Source organism: Neodiprion virginianus, chromosome 6 (genome assembly GCF_021901495.1).
Source record: "Neodiprion virginianus isolate iyNeoVirg1 chromosome 6, iyNeoVirg1.1, whole genome shotgun sequence".
Taxonomy (NCBI): domain Eukaryota; kingdom Metazoa; phylum Arthropoda; class Insecta; order Hymenoptera; family Diprionidae; genus Neodiprion; species Neodiprion virginianus.
Genome location: NC_060882.1, coordinates 10,588,436 through 10,615,292, shown reverse-complemented (window position 1 = coordinate 10,615,292; position 26,857 = coordinate 10,588,436). Strand labels below are relative to the sequence as shown.

The 26,857-nt window shown below is 44.5% G+C and overlaps 1 protein-coding gene across 4 annotated transcripts in view; it reads left to right on the top strand.

Moving 5' to 3' along the window:
- Positions 1-933: 933 nt before the first annotated feature.
- The window catches only part of LOC124306875 (uncharacterized), a 75,142-nt gene continuing 49,218 nt past the window's right edge, over positions 934-26,857 (top strand). For 2 of the 4 annotated variants that reach the window (XM_046767982.1, XM_046767980.1), the window contains exons 1-4: positions 934-1,899; positions 24,211-24,278; positions 24,693-25,183; positions 25,528-25,807. In XM_046767982.1, the coding sequence (XP_046623938.1) occupies positions 24,248-24,278; positions 24,693-25,183; positions 25,528-25,807 (802 nt within the window). In that variant the 5' untranslated portion in view covers positions 934-1,899; positions 24,211-24,247. Of the gene's footprint in view, positions 1,900-24,210; positions 24,279-24,692; positions 25,184-25,477; positions 25,808-26,857 lie in introns of those variants that run through there. The other 2 variants (XM_046767983.1, XM_046767984.1) reach the window with 2 other exon arrangements.

Genomic DNA, 26,857 nt, shown 5'->3' with positions numbered 1-26,857 from the left:
TCTATTCTAAAAATAGTCTAAAAATGAATCGATTACTTTGTATTTTTTTTTGAAACGGATACATTTATTCGAAATCAAAATTTGGTAAAGTTCATTACGTAGTCCGAATTAATTGGGAAAGTTTCCTGATAACGTACAGTTTGATTAAAAATATTTTTGCAATCTCAGGTAAAAATATTCATTAATCATTGACTATTAACATCAAACAGGTACTAAGCGAGTAAGACAAAGATAACAATCGATACTCGAACGACATGAATCGATAATTGTACCGCGTCGTTCACGGGAGTAAATAACGAAAAACCGACGGCGATGAAAAATGACCCAGTCGGTGGACTAATCGAGTTTGATTAATCGTAAAAAAACTGAACAATTCAATCGGTAATAAAACATCATTCCGAGTTTCGCAGGCAAGAAGGAATCGAGGTACGCACGTGGGTATCGTTCGTCGGCTTGCGCAGAGTGTCAGCTTTTCGCGGAGGGTCGTCGTCGTCGTCGTCGTCGTCGTCGAATCTCTAAGAGGGGCGCAGGCGGTGCCGCAAAAGTGCGACGAAGAACGTCGCGGAGTATCGCGGTAGGCGGCAAGGCGGCAAGGCGGCAAGGCGGGGAAGGCGGGAAAAGGGAGAGGAGCCGTCGCGCCGCTCGCTCCGCGCCACCCTTTCGTCCAAGCTCGCCTCGGCGGTGGTGGGGTTCAGTCATCTCGCGCCAGCCGAACCACGCGCACTCGAATCCCACCTTTGAGCGGCGAGAATTGGATCCTGCGAGGAGAGCGCGAGCCTTGCGGGTTCTCGACGGCCACACGACTTTTCCTCAAACTGCACGGAGACGGGCCACGCCGCGTATCGCATCGCTTGGAAAATTTCCCCGTTTCTTTGCAACCGGCTTCGGTTATCCCCGTTTTTTCTTTTCTTTTCTTTTTTTTCTTTTTTTTTTTGTTTTTTTTTTTTCGTTTTTCAAACAGTTTTCCCCTTTCTCATCTTCGGTTTTAACCCGTTTACCCCTCATTCGTTCGTCGTTCTTAAGTTCGTAAGAGTCGCGCGTTACGGTTGTATACAAGGCGTACAACGATCGGAACACCAAGGACACTTCCACTTCGGTTTGAGGCGGCTAATCGCAACGTACGGAAAGGGTGATAAGCGATCCGTCGATCGTCATCGGGAAGATATCGCATCGATCGAGATTATTGTTCGGGGTGACTTACGCTGAACGGAGAGGAGCGGAGGGTGGTTTTAAGGAGGAGAAAAGAGAGAGAGAGAGAGAGAGAGAGAGAGCCATGGAACGGACAACAATGTCGATGCGGATGAAGACTGGCGAGCCGATAAAATGGAACGGGGAGTAAGAAGGGAGCTCTTCTCCCCCTGCCCCCTTGCCCCCCGCCCCGCCAACCCTCCGCCCCACCGACAATAACCCTTGGCCGTCGTTGCGTTGTTTATGGTGTACATGCAGTGTGTGTGTGCGTGAATTTGATCCGACAGTGTCCGTAATCGTAATACTAATCGGCGATGCGACGCTGCGCGTGTTATTGACAGTTTGCCGAACGGTGAGGGGTGGTGAGAAAACAGAAGGAAAGAAGGGAGACGAAGAGGAAGAGGAAGAAGAAGAGGAAGAGGAAAGGGCTTGACGAAGAAATGGTGCGGAATCGGTCGAACTATCGCCACTGACAATATAATTATGGTAGCGTGAAGTCGTATATAAACGAATTACGTACGATTCGTGTATCGAAACAGTGCGGAAAGCGGTGAGAAGAGGAGATAATACATAGTTTAATTTATACACGGAGTTGATTGATTGTCGCTGAATCGATAGCTGTATTGTTGTTGTTAAATTGTGACGATGATGATAATTAACGTGTGGACCTGCCGCCGGAGGAACGAGAGATTATTTTAATCTTTTATCAAGGTAAAGAAAGAATCGGTACATGTACCTAACGATGATATTATCTGATCCTCCCCCCTCTCGCTTTATTCGTTTGTTTTTTTTTCCCCAATTCTCCAGTTCATACACTACGACGTTACACGTTACATGTACCTACCTGTAAAATGGACTGCGACGGATCGTCGAGTCGTAATAAAAGAGACAATCGACCCTCGTCGGTGTATAATAAGCAACGGGGAATTCGTAAAAGAGATCGAGGGCATCGTCTCGAAATTAATCGTCGTCAACCTCGTCGTAGAGTTTCGATCCGTCCTCGCCGCGTCAGCCAACGAACGTATAATATTATTTGAGACATCTTGAAATCCGAATCTTTATTGCCGGACCGACTAGGCCTCGTCCTTTATCTCGCCGGTTGTTGTTTTTCTCCACCTCTTCGTCCTCCCTCCGCGTCTACTATTCCCTAGGGAAGCGGGGCGAGGATCTCTCCTCCCCCCCCCCCCCCCCCTCCACCCTTCCTTCTCTGTCCGACGTAGTTCGGCCGTTAAAAATCTTTAATGTCTAAATTTTAACTTTTAATTGTTTCTGTCTCACACCGAGGCGCCGTCCGAGAAATTCCGGAATGACCAATAAAGTGGTAAAAAGAATAACGAAAAATGTCGAATAGTCGTTTCCCGAGGTTTTAAGTTTGAAACCCCTCGTTCCCGGGCAGCGCGACGGCCGAAAAACCAACAATCTGATAAATCGTTATGGGTCCTTCGGGATCCGGGCTATTCGATCCCTCGAAGCTCTCTTCGGCTCTTACCTCCGTGACCGGATGATGACGAGCCGTTCTAAATCACCGCGTCGCTTTTCGCTCCTTCGACGGCTGTCTCACGCGTAAGCTTGCTCGCGGGGAATGTTTTTTGTCAAGGGAAATATTAGAGGAAAAGGAGACTCCGTCACCGTCCAACTCGCTCGTCGCACCTCCACCTGGTTTCGCTAAATTCGCTTCCGTTTTCTCGCGTGTAAATAAATACTCTCGCGGCACACGCACGTGGTTCTCTCGCGATTACGTCATCGCTCGTCCTAAGGCGCGTTAAAGAGCCGGGCTTTCCGCTCCTTCGACGCGGAGGAAAATAAAGGACGAGCAAAACGAACGAGGAATCTGACACACTTTCGAACGATCCGACCTGGGAAGAAGGAGAGAGAGATAAAAATAAAAAGTGGAATATCGCGTGGAGAAAATTGTAGCGATCGATCGAATTCGGACACTGCACCCGAACTTTTGCGCCGTGTTTGATTGCGAGAGTTTTTCGTCGGTCGACGATTCGAGTCGCGAGCGCGTGCCTCGAGTTTTCGTTCTTTTTCTCTTCGGCCAACGTCGATCGGCTTTCCTTAAAGAGTTTTTATCCTATTTACCTCCTTTTTTTTCTTCCGCCTCTCTTTTCTTATCGTCGTAAATTATAGTAACGCGAGCGGTGGTTGTGTGTATCCTACGCACCGCCATCCACGCGGCATCGGGTCGCAAAGTGTTGCATACTACGTGTTATAACCCAGTTATAACCCAGTAACGGGTGCGGGTTTGTTCAGATTAAAATTCTCCTCGATTTACAATACAGGTAGCAACAGGGCTCGGTTGTTCAACCTCTGCAAGCACGGCACTCCTTGATCTCGCTTGCAAACGCGTTATTTCTAACAATATTTGATTTCACAAATCCTACCTTCTACCTGCGTCGTTACCTTTTACAAACGCAAATTTAACCGTATTTTATCTCCGTTGTTATCATCGCCGTTTGCTTGCTCATATCCAAAGTCGCTTCTCACCCTCGTTTACTGTTCTTCCTTCGCTTTATTGGTGGGTTACACCTACGACGAGTATTCGCCGTGTGAATTCTGCTTTCTGCAACTCCTATCCTCGGACAGCAAATTCCACCCTGCGCTCTACGCCCAACTGTCGCAAGTTGCACCTTCTTTTCTTTTTTCTTTCTTTTTTTTTTCTCTGTTTTTTAAATCATTCACGAACGGACGGTTGGTCTTGATTCTTCAGCTTGTCTCGTTGATACGTCTGTACATAATAAAATACATAAGCGCGAGTGACTCTACCTCCTAGGAGGCAGCGAAAGGAGTATAGTAGTAATAAAAGGTCTAAACTTTTTAATACTTTCAGTTGTTGTTTTTACGGCGACTGGCATTTGTCCGTAGTCCGTGTGCCTGTGTGTTTACGTTTTATTATTTTTTATTTTTACGTTTTATGCATCTTTTCTTTTTTTCTAAATTTTATTTTCATTTTATATTTTCTTACCTTCTTTCTTTATATCCTTTATTTTATTTTCATTACTTTCTTCTCTCTTTATTCCCCTATCGTCGAGACTTGTGAGCTACCATTGCTGCTCGTTCACGGAGGCCGCAGACTGAGAGAGAGATGGAGATAGAGAGAGGGAAGACGGCAAGCAGCAGCAGCCCTCTTCTCCTGATGTACGACTTGGCTTACAGCGTGAAAAAAATCCCATAAACCAGTAAAAAAAGCATCAGGATATAATATCGCCAAAGGAATTCTTCTCCTTCTTCTTCGTCTTTTTCTTCTTATATATCCCCGCAGCACACAAGCACGCACAGAGAGAGAGAGAGAGATACACACACACACACACACACTAGCGTTCAATAGGCGCCCGCGTACCTGTCCACGAATTTATATACGTGTATATGTATATACTATATTATATTATATGGGTGTATATATACCTGCAGTGCACTTCACCGTAACACAAACGCGGATTTATAACGTGCCACGATCGTGACGAACCCTTAAGGGACGAAGCGTGCGCTTTCGAACGGGATAGAAAATTTGAATACGCATGACGCATCCGTGCGCGCGTTTAAATGCGTGCATATGTATGCGTACACGCGCAATGCGTGCTGTGGCGGACACCCACACGCGGATGTAACATCTGAAGCGACGAGGAGCGTCGCGGAGAGGAGAGGAGAGGAGAGGAGAGGAGACTGAACTCGTGAATTAAAAAGCGAAGACACGAGAATGTCAAATGACAAATGACGAACACATGTGCGTGCCTCGTCTATTCTTTACGCCTTTGGTGATGCCCGTGGCGTATTATGTGTGTATATGCATGCTTGCATTGTATATCAGGACCTATGACATGGACGATATGCCACGCGAAGAGTTGGCAGAAAATTTTGGCTCTTCCCTTTCTCGCTCTTTCGATCCTCTTTCGATTTTTCTTCTTTATTTTTCAAACGTGTTCGTGCAGAAATTGACCTAACGATTTATACTCAACCGCGTACGATGATTTGTTGTATTGAATTTTTGACAGACATTTATTTATATCGAACGGAGAGATACGCGTGAGGGCGGGGCTTTTGTTTCTACCCTTTGAATTGTCTTGCCGTGCTTTCTTTTTCTAAATGTGTTTTTTTTTTTTTTTTACCAACTCCGTTTTCAATTACAAAGGGAACATTTGCCTAAAAATGAATCTTAATTTACCGCTGTGCTCGTAAAAATTTGATGATAAATCTACCCACGATTACGATATGGGATCTTGCGAGGTTTTTCCCGCGTATCGTTGGCGTAACGTAGGAAACGAATATCAAAGTTGCGCAAGAATATGAAAAGTCACACGTGATTTCGATTTACAGTTGCGGGTACTTTAAAAACGCAATTCCAACTCCATCAGACAAAGCAATCGTGTGAGAAACTTGTCAATTTTCGAATTTTCACCAATCCTCTTCAACGGGATAAGAAAATTCTGAAAAGTGTATAAAAGTATACACACCCACACCATCTACCGCGAACGAAGCATCGAGAAACGATGTTACTCCACGCGCGTTATTAACAACCACCCCGCAGAGACGAGGGTCTCGTGATACGTACAAACATTGCCTGTGCATATGCCGAGGTATACATATACGGTTTATTTTTTATCCATAATATTATTTTTTCCCTTCCCTCTCCTGCCCGCAGGATTCTCCTTCAATTTAAAGGAGTGACTTTGCTCTTCTCTTGCATATATGCGCAAGAATCTCTCCTCCACCCCCGGGTTCCCAGGGTTAGAGGGAGAGAGAGAGAGAGATTCTCTTCTTGATTCTTCCACGCCGAGTCTGGATGGAGCGGGTCAGTACCGACATATCCACACGCGTGTACGCCCTTCTCGTCGAGGAGGAGGCAAAAGCCCTTTCCTTGACACGGGGAAGAAGAGGAGAAGGAGGAGGAGGAGAAGGAGAAACAAAATAAGATCGTTCGAAATGCCCCGACTACTATTCGTTAGGCTTAACGACAACGACCGGTTATTAAGCCCCGATAATTATCGATTTTAATTATCAACGTGAATTGCTATAAACTACTGCGCCCCGCGTTCAGCGCCGAGTTATAGGCACTCGTCTCTGAATCGTCGTTGGTCGTTCTCCTCGTACAAAACGTTGTTGTACCTACCTCGGATACTCCTCTTATTTGCCCCCCTCTTCTTCTTCGCCCTCCGATCCGCTTTTCGAATCGATTAAAAGAAGAAGAAAGAGAGCCAGAGATAGAGAGAGAGAGAGGAATAAAAAACAATAGAAATAGTCGAGATAAATGAGTGATAAAAAATCATCGCGCAGAGAAGACTTAAACTACCGGCTCTGCAAACTAGTCGGTAGCTCTCATCACGCGCAGCGGTATCGCTCACCGCGTACGTGTAAGTGCACATAATAATGACATCGTATATTTATTTATCGCTTTGCTTCCTTGTCCGATTATATATTTGGTGTTTTTGCTTTTTAGATTTTTTTTTTTTTTCATCATTTCTGCTTCGTATCTCCTTCGACACATCGACGCGAGTCCTTTTAAATCACGATTTTTCAAAATTTATCCGCATATCGTGCGTATTTCAGGCGAAATTTAGCGGTTTAGTAATTCATAATCGTCCCGACCGTTAAACGACAAATATATGTATACGCTGGAACTAAACAACTGTATCACTTTGAACCTCAAAAGATATACGCCGACGCCGACGACTCCTCGTCACGCCAGCATCCCCCATTTCCTGCTTTTCGTGTTGAACGACGAAATTATGTGAAATACCGCGCACCCGCGCGTTTCCCTTCCCCGCCCCCGTATTCCTTGTTATTAACTTTTTTTATTTATTTTATTTATTTTTTTTTTTTTATCACTTTTATTTTCTCTGATATTCGATTCAACTTGGGGAATTTTCCTTCATTTCGTCCTCGAAATCTGACTCATTCGTTCCGAGATTTGTTTCAATAATTCAGAAGCTAGGAATTCGAAGCAAAGTAGAGAGGAAGAAAAAGAAACTTGGCGATCGGTTTCCTAGATTAAAATTTTATTCAATATGTACATGATTGCAGTCTCTTGCTTTCCGGCGTCTATTAGAAACAAGAATTTCGTCGAAGTTCGTCACGTTATACTACTACGTGTATATTGCACAAATAAGCTGTACATGTTATTCGCGAATTTGATCACATTCCATTAATTTACGCACATACAGTCGATTGTGTATGTGTACATACATATACATGCTATTTAACATCGGTGCATGTTTATACATATATTATTATAATGTCCATCAAGCAAAGAGGAGGAAGGAGTTCAGCGACCCCGGGGTGTAAATGATTGTTTCTTTCTTTTTTCTTTTTTTCGATCACTTATATTGAATTAATACTCATTCTTTTCATTCGCTTCAATTTTCATCATTTCGCCGCATTTTTTATTTATTTTTTTTTTTATCTCTTTTGTCGTTCGCCGAGGCGCGTGCCGTCCGCGATATTTTTTTTCCTTTTTTTCTTTTTTTCCGCAACAAGTAGCGTATATTTGTAATTTGATTATTTGACAAAAGTTATGTACATACGTATCACGCGGATGTGTACACACACATGTATATGCAGACACACGCACGGCGCTGTGGGTATATTGAAATCGGGATCAGGGTCGAGCAGACCAGCGCGTGTTGAGGTTGGCAGCCTGTGACACAAGCCTCCGGACACATTTGTACGCGTTGGCGAAAAGCGTCCGTGTGTTGTATATCATATCCTCCGGACGACGACCCGCGGATACTCGATGTCAGCAGTTTAGCATTCTTGCATTTTGATTAATTAATCGGCACGGGAATACGTAAACGCTCCTCCGATTTTCCGGATAGACGCGTCGCGAAATCCGTAATTAGCAAAATTCGTCACTCCGTGAAACAAAACTTGCGTTAAACGTATATGTATATTACTGATGTATCGAAACACTGGCCAGCTGACGTCTCGGTTATTTGAACCTGACGTGGACGGAAATTGGCTATGCACGTTATAAAGTAATACACATATACACACGTCGCACAGGCTTATACATATGTAGCATGTATATTACAGGGATTAGGGAGGTTTCTTTTATCCGCGGGTTATCAGCGGCTGCTTGCTCGTCGTCGTCGTCGTCGCCGAGGTGAGATGCCGTGGTATGGAGGCGGGTCCGTTCTAATTATGAATTAATTCCTGAATAACGGTCTCGACTTGTACATGTACCATATAATATATATATATATAAAGCATAAAGCGGTCGAGCGACATTCAAATTTCAATGTGTTACATATCAGAAGTGCAGCGGGTTCAGCCGGCAGTGTGTATAAAATAATACCGACCATGTGACCGACTCGCCGGGCCGATTATCGAGAAATTGGAATTGGATCGTTGCGTCAATTTTGTAATTCCCGGACGTTATTCGCGATTTATTCAGATATACGTAATCGGTGATGAACGTTACGCGAAATACTCGGAACTGTTTGCCAAAAGGAACGCAATAAACGACGCCAGCTGGTTTTGCGGTATCGATCATAAAATTGTTTGTGAATATTTATACAAAAATAAAGGTTTCACGTGTCTTTTATATAATTCTGCGGAGAATCTGGAAAAACGAGATTTCTATTTATTTCGACGAATGAACAAGAATTCTCACCTAAGCCAGCGTATAATCCCTGTATAGTTTTACCACGCTTATAAATAAATGCTTCGATAGCACACATGCGCGTATGTGTATATTTTCATGTACGTACAAGTATACCCACGTAGAATTTTCTTCGGAGTATGTGTAATTTACGTGATTCTATGCTAAACGTCAGGGATTTACACAAAGTGTTAGGAGTGGCTCGCCGCTCGGATATAGTGGGTACGTTATACACGTGTTGTGTGTGTCAGCTATTTAATACTTCATTGTTTAGCACACCAGCTGAGGATGAGCTGACTCGATTTATTCAGGAATTCGTGAACGAACCCTTTGCCCTTTCCCCCCACTCCCTCATTTTTTTTTCACGCGCGTCGTCCTCCTTCAGTTTCCCTCAATTTCCCTCGCAAGTTACCATTATTATCACGCACACAGCCCTGCCATTGTATTAACGCTACGTGTGCCTGCGATGACTCGGTTTATAATGTCCGAAATATCGCGCCATATGTTGATTTCCTCTTTTCGGCTCCGATCCCGGGATCGCCACTGCTCTAGGTATATCATTATGTACCGCACGACGGCTGTATTTTATTATCCGTCTACATATACATATTCATATTTATACCTTACAGTACAAGATAGGCACCTTCCCGTTGATACATGCCGCGTATGATCCCCCGTGTCGTAGGAGAGAAGGAGAGGGAATTTTTTTCCGGAATAGTGGTCAGAGAGAGAGAGAGAGAGAGAGAGACGTGCAACACGTCGGAGTGAGATAAAGTGATATAAAAAGAGATGAATGGACGGATAGAGGAAGCGAGAAAGAGAGGGAGAGAGAGAGAAAGAGAGAGAAGGAGCGAGCGTTTAGAACTCTGGTGCAGTAGAGCAGCAGCGGCATTAATTTATTCGTCCACAGAAGCGATGATGGTGACGAGTGAAGCTTGTTAACCGTTTTATAAGAGGATAATTATTTTCTCATTGTTTGTCGAGGAGAAGGGGAAGTTTTCGGACCTTCTGGGCCCGAACAACTGCGGCACATTCAAGGGATCGTCTCATAATACCTACACTACGGAACTGTTGCAGGTATAACGCACACGCCCGTAATATACAGATACATTTGTGCATGCGTGTGTATACGCGTTCGTGTTGTCGGGATAAATTCGTTCACTCGGAAATGAAATGAAGACGGTTGACTCGGGAGACAAGCTGCCCGGGCGAATCGTAAATTTAAATTTAGATCGCCCAGGTTTTTCGTATAGAAAAACGAAAAATGAAAAAAAAAAAAAGTTGCGCCCGCGGAGAGAGCGACAGAGAGAAAGAAAGTGCGCGTGTGTGTGCGTGCACGAGAGAGAGAGAGAGAGAGGAAGAGAGACCATTTGAATTTCAAAATATAACCGCAAAGATTGGCCGAAGGTTTTGTCGTAAATTGCTGTCTCTCTTTTCTGCCCCCGTGGGGGCATCGCATCGTCTTCCGAAAAAGTAGTCAATGCTCCGATTTTTCAACACGCTCGTCCATCGCCTACCGCAGTATCGTGTACGTGCATGCGTACCGCCTAACCCTTACACACACGCCGGTAGAAACGCAGCCGGTAATATAAGAGAAAAAAAGAGAGGCAGAGAGAGAGAGAGAGAGAGAGAAAGGTAGAAATAATACGCCGTCTATACTCTCTTCTCAATAAGGAATGGATCGGGCCGAAACTCGGCTTTCAAAGTAACTCCTCACTCCTCTTCACTCTGTGCTCTGTCAGAATACATGCCTACTTCCGTTCTCCGGCTCTGTGTACGCCGAGCGTGTGTGTACAAGCAAAACTATTTATCTGAATCTCACTTCCTTGCTCGTGTTTTTCCGTTGGTAAAGATAGGGGAACGATAAGTTGAAAAACCGAAAGAGACAACGAGAAAAAATTTGAAAAGAAAAATATCAAAAGATAGAATATAGAGAAGAAAACAAAAAAAAAAAATTAGTATAAATAAAAAAATGGAGAAACCAGCGACGGAGCAGGGATGCAGACGTTTGGTCAAACCTACACCGTGTTAGGTGTCCGGATATTTCGATACTTCGCCGTACGAGCACGCCTACGCGTCTAGGCGTCTATGAGCTTGACGTCGTTGGATGTACAACTGCGTTTGTAGAGATTATACGCGTATGTATAAATCGGCACGTTGTCTACCGATATTGCGTTGCGAAACGATCGTCACGCGATTGAAATTTACGAAAACAATATGTACGTATAATTGCTGTACGATTTAAGATATGCAGCGTACTTTCTTATCTCTGTATAGCTTCTGGTGTTAATTGTTCGATATAACAACTCCCACGCCAGGAAGTTGACTTCCTATTCTCTGTAATCTCTTTCGGGAAATTTCATTTTAATGAAATATCGTTGTATCAAGTAAACAAGATTTTTGTCGGTGCTGTCTTCTCTACTTTGATTTCATTTCATACTTTTTTTTTTCAAAATTACATTGCTGCTTCGTTACAACGCGTGTACGACATAATATCCCGCAAAATCACGCGATATTTGCGTCGGCTTCACGCGGTTTTTCATTCTTGTGTTCACTCGTGATTGTTGTAAAATCAACGCGAACACGCTTCGCGGACGGATGTAATATTTGATGAAACATTGTGGTGGTGAAGGGAATATTTTTAACAAATCGGTCACATTTTGACGAAAAATTTCGCAATTAAACCATTGTTACACTCGTAAAATTAATGAGGATAAAATAATATACGTCTTCGATAAATATAGTTCGCATTTAGTATGTAATTATAAAACGATATTGCACGATTAAAATCGTTTCAACGAATTTCTGTTCAGTTGAAAAAGACAGACACGCAATTCGGTTACCTTAACCTTCCAACATATGTAATAATTAATTGTTTGTGATTGTTTTACAGATATACGTACATTTTATTTTCCATTGAACTAATTGTAAGATAAACGGGTTCATCGATTCAAGCCGATTTATTAATTTTCTCTCGTACAACAAAACCATTTTTCACAACAACGGAATGAAATTCGACCACGAGTCATTTTTTGAACGCGGAATAGACACCACGGACAGCGTTTGATCGTTTGTCCGATCAACTTGGCGAAATAACCGGTTAAAAAACTTTCCACCCACTGGGAACAGTAATATTTTCCAGCGTTATTTCATTCCCGCGGAGGTATAGAAGCTTTAATCATATTAGTCCGGTTGAAATGATACGCGATAAACGCGAGCCCGTGTACTAATATGTATCTAGGGCTCTGGGTGTGGCCGCTCATGATGCATTGTTTTTTAATATTTGTTTCCTTTGTTTGTTTCTTTTTCTTTTTTACTTCTCTCTTTTTTATTCCACTTCTTTCTTCTACTCTCCTGTGGTTTTGTTCTTTCAATTACAATATTGTCATTATTAATATATTATACATTTATACATTCGAGACTCTGACTTTCTAAAAGCTCTGTAGGTATCGGCAGATGTTATGTATGTATGTATGTATATACGTACGTGTATGTAAGAATGAGTGTGTTTGTATACATACATATACATGTATATATATATATATTTATACACACTCGACAATGGTCGAACTCCCCGCTTCAAACAACGGGGCAACTGTTCGTACCAATCCGCTAAGATTATGACGTGTCACGAGGTTCAGCTGTGGATATGCATACCTGTATCCTTGCTGTATGCGTATGTATATGTCTGTATACTGCAAACATACGCGTGCATCGGTAGAGTATCTGTTTAAGGATTAGAGAAGGATTCGTCCCCAATGATTCGCAAAGTATTGAGCGTTTTTTTTTTCTTTTATTTTATTTATTTATTATTTTTTTTTTTCATTTTACGCAATTCTCGACTGCTCGCATAGCGCGGAATGTATTACGACACACGACCACCGCCTATCGTATCCTTATCCGAAGGTTGTTACCTCCTTAATTAAATCACGTTTCCAATATTCTATACGTAGCTGAAAATTCAATTGTACAACTCGGGGGGGAAAAAATTGATTGTCGTATTAAGCTAAATATCGTTATGATCGAGCGATTGGTATCGCCAACGCGACTCGATTCTCATTGGCGAATTTGTCAATTTCGAGAGTAACGGTTGTCTTCGTTCACTCGCTGACGAGTATCGTTTGCCTATGATAACCTCGCGCGTAGCATGCGTCGGTTGTTATTCTTCCTTACAGTGAGAGGGCTTGTAAGCCGATTGATTGTGAGACCAGAGCCGCGAATCGGCATCGGACGATATAATTCCACTAGGACTAGACCCGGTAAAAGAGTTGGCCATTTCGAGCATAGGCATAGGCAGTAGAATGGCGTTTGAACAGTTGAGTGACGTTTCGGGGGCGAACCGCTCGTTTGTCACAGGAACGCCGGACTTCATTTGTTTCCCCCCTCGCCTCAGCTAAACCGACGCCGCCGTCGTCGGGTCTCATTTGTTTCTGTTTTTTTTTTTTTTTTTTCTTTTTATTCTCTCTCTCACTCTTTATATTTTTCGTTTTTGTTTTTGTCACATCTCTCCCTCCCTCTCGCTCTCTTTCTCTTTCTTCGTCTTCGTCTCATTTCCGTGCTCTTTTCTCTAATTTCAAATGAAACGAATAGAAGAAAAAAGAAACTAACATAAAGCGAACGGACAAACGAAACGAATCATTTCACCGTTTCGTGTTAGTATAAGATGGATAGATGGAATGGATATGTATAATGTACGTACATGTTCACACCGCACGTTTCAAGATTACTAGAGACGATATTTTGCCGTATTCGTCTACCCCTTGCTCTGACATTTCTCAAACTCAGATTACAAATAGCTGTCCCTTTTATTCGGTCGTTATAATTTTTGGATGCATCGGAGTATGGTTCATCATTTGCATTCGCATGTTGAGTGCGGAGAACAATTCTCGTGTATTTCCTTCCTCTCTCTTTTTGCAGTGTACTAATCGCGTTAATCGGTGTAAACCTCGCATTACAGTCGCATAATTTTTTTTTTTTTTTTTACCATTCCCCACGTTTAAAGCAAGACATACGTTGATAAAATATGACTAGGTCCGCGAAACTTGGAACAAGTTGTGACCGGTTGTGCGAGAAGGTTGAATGTAATTTCTAACCGAGTCGGTGGTGCAAAAGTTGTGCCTCTCACAATCAGCGGGCAAGAACCCGAAGGGTCTGAAGAACTTCTCGACGTCGCTTCTCTCTCTCTCTCTCTCTCTCTCTCTCTCTCTCGATCGTCGTCGCTGCTCGAGGTTTGATTTCGTCGGGCACACCGGGTATACGCAGTAAACGTACCTCCGCGTTATGCCGCGTGTTTTGGTAATTCATATCGTACGCGTAGGCGTTCGCGCGTACACAATTGAAATGCGCACGATAATTGATGGCCGTCTCGCGTATATCGACACAATACTTCCAATACTTCCAATACTTCCAATAGTTCCAATACCATATGCGAATATGGAACGCCCAGATTTCCTTGGCTATAAAAATGTCAGCCAATCGCCACGTACCCGCGAGCTACGCGAGGCTAAATCGCATTAATGAAACAGTAACGCGGCATGTGGGTATACCTGGGTATCGTGCATGAGCGATGTATCGTTGGCCGGTTAGTTTGTTAGTTGGTTATTAAAGTTGATCAGCTTGCCGTTGTATCTAAGTCGGCTTGTCGTTTCCGTTATGTATGCAGGTGGACGCGTATTCGAGAAATGAAAGACCGCGATGAAGGGGCTTCGAGAGCCAAAAAAGGACGGGTATAGAAAACAATGGAATAACAAAAAAGGCGCGAAATCCAGAATATGGCCGCGGATTATGGCCGTTGTACGTTACGAACGTTCTTGATTTGAACGTGGAACACGTTCGCCGAACGCTTTTCAAATAAATTAAACCTCCGCATTCTGGTATGGAATCGCATAATAAATATACATATATACCTGTATGTACGTAGAAAACTCGGTTCTCTTCGATTTACTCGCAGCTCCCGATTATACCTCGCCAAGTTTACAAAGATGGCGCCGATTTTTAATGTCAACGTAATTTGTGTACGTACGTACGCGAATCACTTACCGCCATAATCTTATAACGTTCATCGCCGTAGTCGCTCGAACGTAATTTATAATTGAAGCGAACGCTTGTTGCTTATCGTAGGAAAACTTGAGTCTGTACTTAGCAGCTGGAACGAAAAATCCGCTAAGCATTCGTCAGCGGCTACGGATATCGTTGCTGACTTTCTTTTCTACTCGTTGCAGCTTCCGGGTCCTTTTATCACGGAAACGGTGAGAGAGCTCGGCAAAGCATCTAGCGAAGATTCCTAACATTTTTCAACCGGTGACAATCTGTATTAACATCGCTTATCGTCGTGTTTAAATATGCGTATATTCCTGTACAACTCACCTTTTAACATGTGTAAACAAACATTGGTATGTAAGACGTTTCGAGGAATTGCCAGAAACGCTAAATGTTCAAATATACATGAAAATTCTGTACGTATGTGTTAATCTTGGTTAAACGATTGAACATTCGCACAAATTATTTCAAACAGCTCGCACACGCGTGCCTGTTCGCGATCGTTTTCACACGGCTAAACCATACGCGGCTTCTCCGTACACGTACAACGTGTGTAACGTACGATACGCGTCGAAGAGAAGAGAAGTCGGTAGCAGCTCGACGATCGAGTAACTCGATAATTGGTCGATTTCGCGCAACGGGACAAGAATTCAATTTGTCGTCGAGTTGTGCAAGAGTTGATGCGGTGTCCGCATCCACCATCTTGTATTTAACTGACCCGTCAGTTGGCCTAGAATCTCAATTTCCGTTTCTCCCTCCAACCGATCACAAATGCGTGTGCGACGAGCGCGTTCATCGCGCTCTACATCGAACGAATATCCCCATCTCCTCCGACCTGCGAGGTAAAAATGGACTGGGAAAAAATTGGTAAAAAATTTACCGCGATTAATACAAGCGTGTGTAAGGAAAAGCGAAGAAAAGGAAAAATGGTTGCGCGCACCGCCTTCTGGCAATGCCACGTATAATCTAGCGCCGCGCCGCCTCGTCTTTCGACTTCCGATTTGAATATATCTTGCCTCCAGGGACCGCGGGCTGTAGGTACACCTATTGCCCGCTACATAAAACACCGCGCGACGAACGTGCGTGGGTATATAATGCAGTCAAGTTTTGAAAACATTCATCGGGCGAAGAGCGCCGCCGCCACCGCCGCGGTGTGCAATTGGTAGTTGATTAACGTGGCTGTTACCTGACCGTTCGATTATAACGCACCTATTCCCAACACAAGCGCGGTGTCATTAGAATACCGTGCGTGTGTAACTACGTATCGTCTTTCACGGGATATGGATGAATTTTTTTTATTTTACGCAAGACGTCGACTCGTCGAATTGTAAGAACAATTTTTGGCCAGCGGTAGATTCGAGGTTGAGCGAATGATCGAAAAATTGTATGGGATTTACCAGGTTGAAGTTGGTAACGTTGTCGTAGCGAAACATTGGGGGAAAAAACGATATTTTCTTATTTTGACAATGATCTCGAATGAACTGAGATTGCAAAATACGAGTACGTTTCGTTTCATTACGGCTTACTGAATTTCAGACAGTTCGGAAATCGCACCGGAAGTAGGATGGCTTCTAGTTCGATTTATAATTATGCTATCGCATGTCGCTAGGTCGTGAGAAGGTGCTTTGTCAATTACCCGGACTTCCTCGCGACGGCTTCTGGAAAAGTGTTTGATTTGTCATACCTGTACGTGACTATCTTGCGAAGAGGCGTGTTTGAACTTGTAATGTCTCTGTTTCGCGTTCGCTCTTCGTCCGCTCGGCTTCCAATCCTTCCGATTTACCTTTATCTCATTTTCTCCTTTTTCCCCGGTCGCAATAATAGGAAACAAGAAAACCCACGAAGAAGTGGAAGTGGAGAAAGAATAAGAATAAGAATGAGAATGAGAATGAGAATGAGAATGAGAATGAGAAGAAGGGTGCCGGGTGATTAATGAGTCGCAGGTCGCTATACTGCTGCAGCCAGCGCCAGCCTGGTCCTGCCGAGGATAAGATCTCGAATGGAATTCTTCTCTCTCCCTCTCGCTTTTACATTCGATTTTTTTAAATTCGTTACTTTATCTAGCCTTATGTTAATAGCTCCTGATATGAGAAAGAGCTCACCGGTTAAGAGGAGTTCATTTGTCATTTGTTTCTGGCAACGCGTGAAGTCGAACGGAGGCTGAGCAGCACTCTCTCCTCTCCTCTCCTCTCCTCTCCTCTCCTCTCTTCGCTGCCGTCCGTAGAGGCCGGCAATAATCACCGCCACATGCCCCCGCGTCGCGGCTAATATATAGATGGATAATCGTCCTAACCAGCGGCAGCGGGCTTAATAATTTCGTATTTCCTATTAGAGTTGCCGGGCGCGTTGTGTTCTCCGGGTTTCATTAATTGGAGCGCATTAATATCACCATCATAACCGGCCGCTTGTACACAGTGACACCCACCAGTTTTTGGTGGCCGCGCGTTTCGATGGGAGGACGGGCCCGAGTTCCAATGTGTATCGGACGATGATGGCGTTCGTTCATGCTTTATGGTGTATTTGGTCGAAGGTTCGAGCCGAAGTCCCGGCGAGGTTGAGCTGAGGCCCCGCTTCGCTGTTCGAGGTTCTCCTGCATGCCCGGATGCAGGAGAGAAGAAGAGTGCAGCCCGGTGTACCTCTTAATCCAGATTGAAAATATGTAAATAAATCCACTCGTCCGGTGCAGAGGAGAAGAAGAAAAAGAAGAAGCAGCAACGCTAGAAAGGGAAAGAAGAGAAGAGAAGAGAAGAAGAGAGGAGAAGGAAGGCAGGCAAGCCAGGGCAAGGCCCATTCTGTATTCTACGTCGAAAAAGTATTTTAATAGAAGCGATCCATCATTCCCTCGCTGCCTATAGTAGTATACTTTTTCTTGCCGTTCTCTCTTTCTCTCTCTCTCTCTCTCTCTTTCCTCCCTCTCTTGCTTCGTCGCGATACGTGAATGTGCGCGCTTGTGTCCGTTTCTCTCGTAGTGTACGTATGTCTCACTATTGCGTCCAGATTGTCGATTGGCAGGTGTGCGTTCGGCTTATACTTCGCGTCTCTACGAAGGTGGTGGATGATACTTGTAACCTCTCGCACCGTGTATGAGGTGCCTCGCTCGTACGTGAGAGAGCCGGATAATATTGGTCGAAAAGTGGAAACCTCGACCACGAGCACACACCCACGAACCGAACACGGACGAGCCAGTTTTTACTCAAAATTTATACATTCCAAATTCCGTTATAGTCTCCGAGACAATTCCGTCAGTGTGCTTGCCTGGGCATAGACACAACGCCCAACCACGTAACTCTGTTCCAATTTCAAGCGGACTTGCCGTGAACTCGAACTTCTTGGCTAGTCGGTTATTTGCACGCCGATTGTGAAATTGATTTAACGACGCGTTTTTTTTTTTGGAAAATTTCAGTTTTTCAAACCTTACGATTGTCTGAAATATTCGGTAAACCGTAATACTGTTGCGTTCTGGAACGTCAATTACGTCATAGAAACTCGTATTTTGTAAATTCGTTACTTTTGAAGCTGGATGCCTAAGTTGCTAGATTACAGTAAGTTTTCGTTCAACGTTTTCTTCAACGTGGAGTTATGGTTAACAACTTCAACCTCGTAATTATGCGTCCACATTCCCAGAAAGGTTGTTCATTCTCAATACCTTCGACAGTTTCAGGGTATATACTGGAATCTCGTGAATAAATTATTTCTTGTACCGTAATGAATCCTTGTCTCATAGCTTAGGTATTGGACGGAAGTGTGCAATTTATAATTCGCGGATGAATCAGTTGACTTGTCCGGATTCTTGTTTTATTGTAGCCTCGATCCGTTCCACCGTAGCGTAATAATTGATCCCTAAATACTGTACAGTGATTTCGAACGGTAGAGTTGAAAAAAAAAAGAATAATGTTAAATAAAAATAAAGCTCGGAAACTTTTGGCGAAAGTTAGCTTCGTCGTGGTTCGCTTTTTCTATAGTTCATAATCCGCATAAGCGCACGCGGAAAGACACGCACACACGCATCGCTTAATCCAGTTTACCGATGACGTCATCGCGGGTACGGGACTTGAATTTAGGCAAGGCGAGGACGACGATTGCAGGGGGAGAGGCTAATGAAAAAAAATTGACCCGCGAATGGTGGGGCGGTAGGCATATATTTTTCAGCATTGCGAAGAGGGGGCTGGGGGGCTTCGAACCCCAACGCGAAGAGAGAGAGAGAGAGAGAGAGAGAGAGAGAGAGAGAGAGAGAGAGAGAGTCGGCCACGTACTATAAATCTCGAAAGTTTTTAATGCTTTGCATCAAGCTGCTGTTGCTGCTGCTGCTGCAGGCTACGCTTTTCCACATCTTCCTCTCCTTCTCTCTCCCTCGTGTACACGGATCCGCCACCGTATGCCTCTCCTCTCCTCTCCCTCATCCACGCCCAATGCCACGGTTTACTTCCCCTCACAAAAAACCCCTTGCAGGAAGGACATATTTGCATACGCGCATAATGGGCCCGGGATCCTGGGCCGCCTCACCGCCGTAGTAGCCTACCCCCTTTACTATTAATTTTATAAAATTATTCAGCCCATTCGAAACTGCGCAGCAGCAGCAGCCGCAGCACCTTTTACCTACGTTACTTATTTAAATAACGGATTTTCGAAATCTCGTTTTATGGGATGCTCGTACCGGGGTTCGTTCCCTTTTTCTTTCCCGTGTGCGTAGCTACGTATACGCTTACGCATCCTCGTCTCGTTTGCTCCTCACCTTTCCGAGAGACGGGGAAGGCGAATCGGAACCACCTATAATAACGCGCAGCTTCTACAATGCAGATTTGTTGGATTAGGTATTCGCCTCGCTGCGAATGCGATGTGTGTGTGTGTGTGGGGAGGAAAAAATTGGTGTACGAGAGAAGATGAACAAAAAAAGACAAAACGACTCGAGTGACGAATGCTGAAACTGAAATCCTGTTTGCATGTAGGTACCTAACCCGGCATTCGACACAAAACGTGCGGTTTAACGGCGTTGTTTCATCCGTTACGGAGAAATAAAAAATGCGTTACGATATCCTGTTGTACGGCTGCGTTGACTGTAATTTAAAGCGCAGTTGTACGCACTTCTGTTTCTGATTCTCTTATTTTCTATTTCCACCTTTTTCTACATCCCTGTTCCGAGTTCAAGACGAATACCGAAGTGCCGGCTGAGTGATCTCTGGCAGCGTGTGTAGAAATTCGAGCTAAGGAAATGTACAAATACGATATTGAGTTTTGAAGGAAATCAGGTTAGCGTCACCGTGCCAATGCGCGGACAGTTCTTCTCTCCTAATTTCAAAAGATGAGCGTAAAAACAAAATTTTTGTTGCTTTTTTCGTTAGAACCGGCACACACACCGGCGTAGCCTTGTTCGAATTGGTGGAGAAGCGAGCCGAAAGGTGTCAAACCGGCATTAACATCGATAAGGAAAGCCTCCTAATTTCCTCACCGAGAACCGATTACTTCGACGGTAAATTACGGATCGACGAGTCGATCCCGAGCTGCATCGGGTGACATTTCGACACGGCGGTTGCACCGCATCCGGAAAAGTCCTGACGAGCCGGAGCTTCCGATAAGCCGCACGCGTGCGCGTGCAGCGCGTGAGATCCGCGCGAAACTTGCTGAAACAATAATATTTTCCACGCCATTGCCCGTCCATTAAGACGATTTAGCATATTTTGAGAAATGAGCTCCAAGGCTCGTATATCGCCGGCTACTTAGAGTCTCCTCTCCTCTCCTCTCCTCTCCTCTCCTCTCCTCTTCGCCTTCATCGCTTCTACACCAACTCGCTACGAGGTAGAGCCAGAGCTCTAAATGCCTTGCGCCCCGCTAAATGGCCTAACAAGATTAGTACATTGTTGCCTGCTCTATTTTTAACCTACATACCACCAACCCTACCCTCTTTAGAAAACGTTTTAAAAGAGTTTAGCGGAAAATCAGTAGCCTCGTACATTTACAAACAGACTTACCGCCGCAGCGCCGCAAGCTAGTTTATACTCGTAAGGACTTCATCCCCCGCGTTCACTTTGCCCGTTACGGTTTACAATTTACAATATTCGTGTTATGCTTTCTTTGAAATCCGTTCGTTCTAGCCGAGGCAAGAAAATTAGCTCTCTTTTCGCGACGACGACGACGACCAAGTTCTGCTATTTTTTCTTCTCTTTTCTTTCATTTTTCTTTTTTTTTATTTTCCCTTACACTTCTGCAGCCCGCTTTGCGCTTTGTGCACACTTCTTCCGCCGTATTCTTCATACGTATGTATTTATACGTATAACGTACCTACGAATATGTTATTATGACTCCTTGAACCAGTTCTCAGAATTCCATGTTTTTAATTCTTTAATCTTAGCAGGGCTCTCGCGTTTCACACTCTATCTTACGAACACATTCCCTCACGGTATACACGCTCGGCGTCTCTCTTTTTCTCTCCATTTTTCTCTCTTTCGGTACTCGTCTTTAACCCGCCACACTACCACCACACCACCCACCGACAAACAGACACGTTCGCGATAATCGGATCGTTTTTGCGCATACGGAATAAAGACGAGGAAAAAACATAAAGGCAGCCGTGTTGTGACCGTCGCGATTGTTGGAATAGAAAAACTCTGGGTAGCCGTTTTGATTCGCGCGTACTCTACCTGCCAACCTTCCACTTAACGCCTAGAGAAATTCTACATACCTAGTCCGAATATATTCCGATCGAGAGCGTATCGTTCGTTGAATGAATTTCACGACGATAGCATTGAGACGGTATTCGCATCGGTGATTGCCAACTGCAATCGAAGGTGAGTCATTCGTTCCAACTTTGTACGATCTTACACGCGTGTGTTTCAAGGGATGGTGAGTACGCGTCCGTTGTTTGCTCTGAAATAACAATTTCCACGGCACACACTCGTCCTCGAAGTAAATTATTTATTTTAAGACCTTTGAATTTGAATAATCCTCGGGGATTCAAGACACTCGAAGAAGAGCCGGCTGCTGGACCGCGCAAGCTGCATGACGGACGCTCTGGAAGTTGGTTTGGTTTCTTCGTTGGACGGCTTTGCTCCGTATCCACGGTAGTCTTAGAGCCAGTCTCAGTCTCGGTCTCTCGCTACATTTGAGTGTTTGACGAATGTTGAGTTGAACGCCCCCCCCCCCCCCCCCCCCCCCCCCCCATCATTCTTGCTTCTTTATTTGTTCTTCTCTCTTGTCTGCTTTTTTTTTTGTTTCATCATTCCGCAGCCTTTGGGCCCATCGGGGCTCGTCGGAGAACGAGCAGCTACGTCGAGTGGTCAGAGTCTCGCCCTCTGAAGAACAAGCCGTTCGTTCGTCTTCCGCGTCGAACCGTCGCGAGCATCGCACTTTCGAGCAATCAAACGACACGTCGGTAGATCGGAATTAACATCGGGGAGCGGAACGTCCGGTTGATCGTGGCGGGTTGTTTTCGCGTTTAAAATTGACTCGAAATCTGTGCTTTCACCAATTCGAAAGAAACCTCTTCTTGATTAAAACCTGCAGAGAACCCGACAATGAGTAATCGTCGAGGTGGCTTCTCGAGGTTGTAATGAGATTATTACTATTCCGTTAGACGACGGAGCAAATATTTCCACGACGGTTAGACACGCCGTTTCGACCGGACGTATTTGGTACCCAGAAAGCCTCACCGGATTTGGAACTTAAGGGAATGCCAGTGAGCGATTCGCGACCGACGCCGAGGAGGCAGTCTTAATTTCCTTGTTTGTCTTTAAAATTAGAACCTACACTCCGGGTAACATTTCAAGTGAATCTAGGTCACCGTTTGCAGACTACGTACCATACACTTACCATTCTAGGTACCCGAAGACCACGAATAAAGACGGGACTCGACCGCGTTTATACTTATACACAAAGGCGTACTTTACTCGGGTACGTGAATTTCTTAAAATCTCATTCGACGTGCTGAACATCCGATATTGGGGCAGTTTAACTAATGCCAACAACGCAGATTCGATCGCATTGGCATTTTTTGATAGGAGCTTGAGGTGACGAATAATCAAGACCACTAGAAAACTGTTATGGTTGCGTTACGGAAGGGAACGAATTTGCTTTGCTTGATTTTTTTTATTCTCTCAGAAAATAATCTGGATTTCGCAAGATTCCAGCTTTGAAATTGTTCGGACAATTGTTCTCAAACTCTGTGTCCGTTCGTAAGCTTGGAAGTTTACAACAACGGAGTATGTTTGCTGGATAACGGTTGTTAGTTAATTTCCGTACAGCTGTAATCGGCGCCGATTGCTGCTGACGTAAGGAAAATGAAATGAATTACAGCGCAGCTGAAGCTTATCGCTGAGCGAAATCAATTGTTTTGTCGAGCAATCGGAACCTAATTGAATCTCCTGTACATTTGCCGTTTGTCAAAGTTGACTCGGCAGTACGCCGGTTTGTCTAAAAAAGCGCGACCTCTACAATGATTTGGAAACGGTTCATGTGTTACTTGGCCGGTTTTTACAATATCCTGACCAACCAACCCCCTTTGATCGTAAATTCTCCGTATACATCTGATAATGTATTCAAGGTCCGCCCTGTGGGAGCGTGGTGGGGTAAAACTGGGCGTTCACCATAGGTACTATAACAGATGTTAATTACCCCTACTGTATATGGTCGACAAAGAGAATATATATATATATACATGTATGTATGTGGATACAGACACGCATTCTCACCTACGTACACGTCTGTTTTTTGTGTGTGAATAGACTGTGTATGCGACGGCGTGTACCGCGTACGTTGTTCATCTACCCGCACGAAGATCTCGCTCTGGTTTTCTATGATCGGGCCATTCCCAATCATTCCCAGCACCACGGCAAGTCGAGGTCATCTTCTTGACAGTGACCAAACATTATCCTCTGTAATTCCATTATTATGACAAATAAACACTTCGTCAAACAAACCGAGAATGTTTAATCAACGAATCCGGTGTGTTCCATCTCGTGTGCGAGAAAAGCGTATCCGTAGGAGAAAGATAGGAAACGGGGGAAAAGATTTTAATAGTTCGCAATTTCTTAGTCTTTGATTTGACTTCTGATTTTATTTCCCTTGTCTACTCGAAGTTGGCCCGATTGACTCGAAGGCAATTAATAATCTCGCCTGACCAGAATACGCGAACTTGTGTTCGCTAAAAAATAGTTGGCAATCGTGCCAACGGTCACTGTACCAGTTAGCAAATCTAGACGGACCAATCTGAAGCTTCTGCGTGCGTTTGCATCTGCAACAAGTACGTGTATGTATCTTAATACCGATGCGAACTTCGCAAGTACCAAATACATGCCGACCTTTGTTCCGCGCTTGCTTACTTCTTCTCCTTCGTATTCCTCTCCTTCTTTGCTCCAACGATTTAATTAAAGAAATTGTTTGAATTTCTGTTTTAGAATGCACTGAGGAAACGAGAGGTGGAAGGACTTTGAGATGTCAGCTGTCACCAGTCCGTATGGCCCCAGTAAGTCGCTACAGATTTTATTAATATCCGATTAAAATTTAGTTGTTTTTTTTTCATTCAAATCTAACCTTGACCGAATTTCAAATATTCCTCTACCGAACGCACGTTTCGTCAAAATTTCCACGATTCTTACGCCAGTGGCTTAAGTTACGGACCTACGGAGATTTCCATCATTTGAATTGGACCAACGATCCAATCGCAACCTTCCAACGACTCGGTCGTTCGATTAAAAGACGGCTTCTCGTTCAGTTCCATGTAATCGTTTTTACCGGTTACCATACTTGTTTCACTGGTCCGAACGGTAACGACGTACAATTTTCTTGATTTTCGGCAAAGTTATGACGCAGAGTGAAAATAGATTTGGATTCATCCAGCCATCACTCACGGCTCGCGTTTCTTGCCTCCCTAATCTAGCGGAGATGCTGTCCGACTCCGTTTACAATTACGCAACGGCTCGCACCGCCGATCAGGACTCTGACTCTCAGTTCGAGTCGCAAACGCCGATCCAGATATCGTCGGGTCAAAAGCCTAGGAACAAAAGGAAGAATTTTAAACCAATTAGCAGCCGGATGGCCGAGGTCTCGGACGAGTCTGATCGCGAGGAGGTCGACAGGTACATCGACGAGGAGGACAACCAGATTGACAATAACTCGAACGACAACGCCGTCGAGATACTCGAGTACGAGAGAAAGAAAATGCTACCGGTCGACGAACAGCGGGTCAAACTTCCGACGGACGAGAGGGTGAAGCAGGGCTTGAACAACAACGAGGCCAGTCCGATGGATCTCTCGGTTACGACCCGGCCTGCCTCTTCCGAGGCTGACGACGACAGCAGTGACTCGATGAGGCACAAGTTCATCCTGGAACAACTCAGGTCCCAGAAGCTCTACTCCCCGAGTCGCGAGGTAAGACTTACCACCTTCAGACTACTCCCAAGGGTTCGCTCTCATCTCCTTCGCGCTTCGGTAGGGAACTCGCGTTGCTGCTCGCACTTTCCTTTCGAATCATCGACTGTGAAAACGAAGACGCGTTCGCAGCGAGCGAGGCAGTTGAACGTGAAAAATTTTTAATCGCCCGCTCGCTCTGACGCCAATCATTTGTCGGCGATTGCGCGAAAGCTCTGATCGAACCTCCAAGGGTATCGAAGATGCGGTTTGCGCTGCGAATGTATTATTCTTGTTGCTTTGTTTCTTGGTTAGCGTTTGTATGCGCGATGGATGAATAGGAAGTTGGATTGCGTGTCCTGCAGGTAAGGAGTCCTACCTCGGATTCGTCGGAGAAAAGCGGCGGCAGTGGCGTACCACTCGACCCCGAGGTCGCGGGGGGACGGCTCGACGTAAACGGCGGCCAATTCGACGACGAGCGACCCGGGACCGAGGAGAGGGTACCGACCCAGGGGATGAGGGAGTACGCCGAGTCGACGATGCAGGAACTCCTTGCGATCTACGGCCTCGGCGGAGAGCTCGCCAAGTCAGTCACGAGGCAGCTTCCGCCCACTTTTCTCAATCCTCCGGCCAGCCATACCCAGGGTGAGTAAAAGCTTTCCTTTCCCACCGTTTCGGGATGTGTGTTTGTTTCATTTTGGTTTTTCATTATCGTTACCGCGCAGCGACGGATCAAGTCGGAGATTTTTCATTTTTCGCCGTATCGTGAGAGCAGGATCGAAAATTCCGTCTTTCTTTTTGTTACGCAATTTTAAAACGCGGCGAATGGCCGTAGCGCAGGAATGGGCGTTATTTTTCATTCGTCATTTTCGAACAAATGCCGTGTCTATGATTTACGGGAAATCGAGATGAAAGATAATTTACTCATTTGGCGCGGCCGAGTTTTACCGCGTGATATGTATTATTTTTTTCTTTTTCTTTCCAACTCTTTTATAACGTTTCCGTTTTCAACGCCCACTTGAATCCTTGAACTATTTATTACCGACTATCATTGCGTGGCTAACCTTTTATCAAATTTAGTATCACAGTTACGGCTACTTTCGATACAATCAGTAGTGCAAATCTTTCCGTGAACAATTTTTACGAGCTACCGAAATCCAAGATTCGATACAAAATTCAAATTTTTAAACCGACCAAAAAGAAAAGATTCGCAAGTTTGTTGGAGAGTTCGAAAGAAAAATTGTCATTTTGACGACAAAATAATCTTAGTCCTCGGTATAAAATTGTAAATTGGTTGGATTTTCCGTAAAGTTGAATAATTAATTTACCTCTTATTATAAAGGAATTTAGCGAAGCTTTGCGTGGCATTCCTTGCGCGAAATGCGAATGCATCGAACGCAAATAAACGAAGTTCTCCTGTCCCTGTCCCGTGTAGTCTGTGATTTTCCAGCTTACACTTAGGTATGCTTATGATTCCTGTATATATCTGAATTCTTGCTCGTTAAATGATGCGAGCGCAGCATTTTTCGTCTTTCTTCAAGTCTAATCCCATGCTAGGATCGATCGCAACGATAAGAGGTTCCTAACGTATTCAGATTTCGATCAATTCGTTCGCGTCAATCGTTTTCATTCGGCCTTGCGGACCTTCCAACCCTTTGAAGTCGGTAAGGAAACCCGTCCAATTCGTTGGTTGAA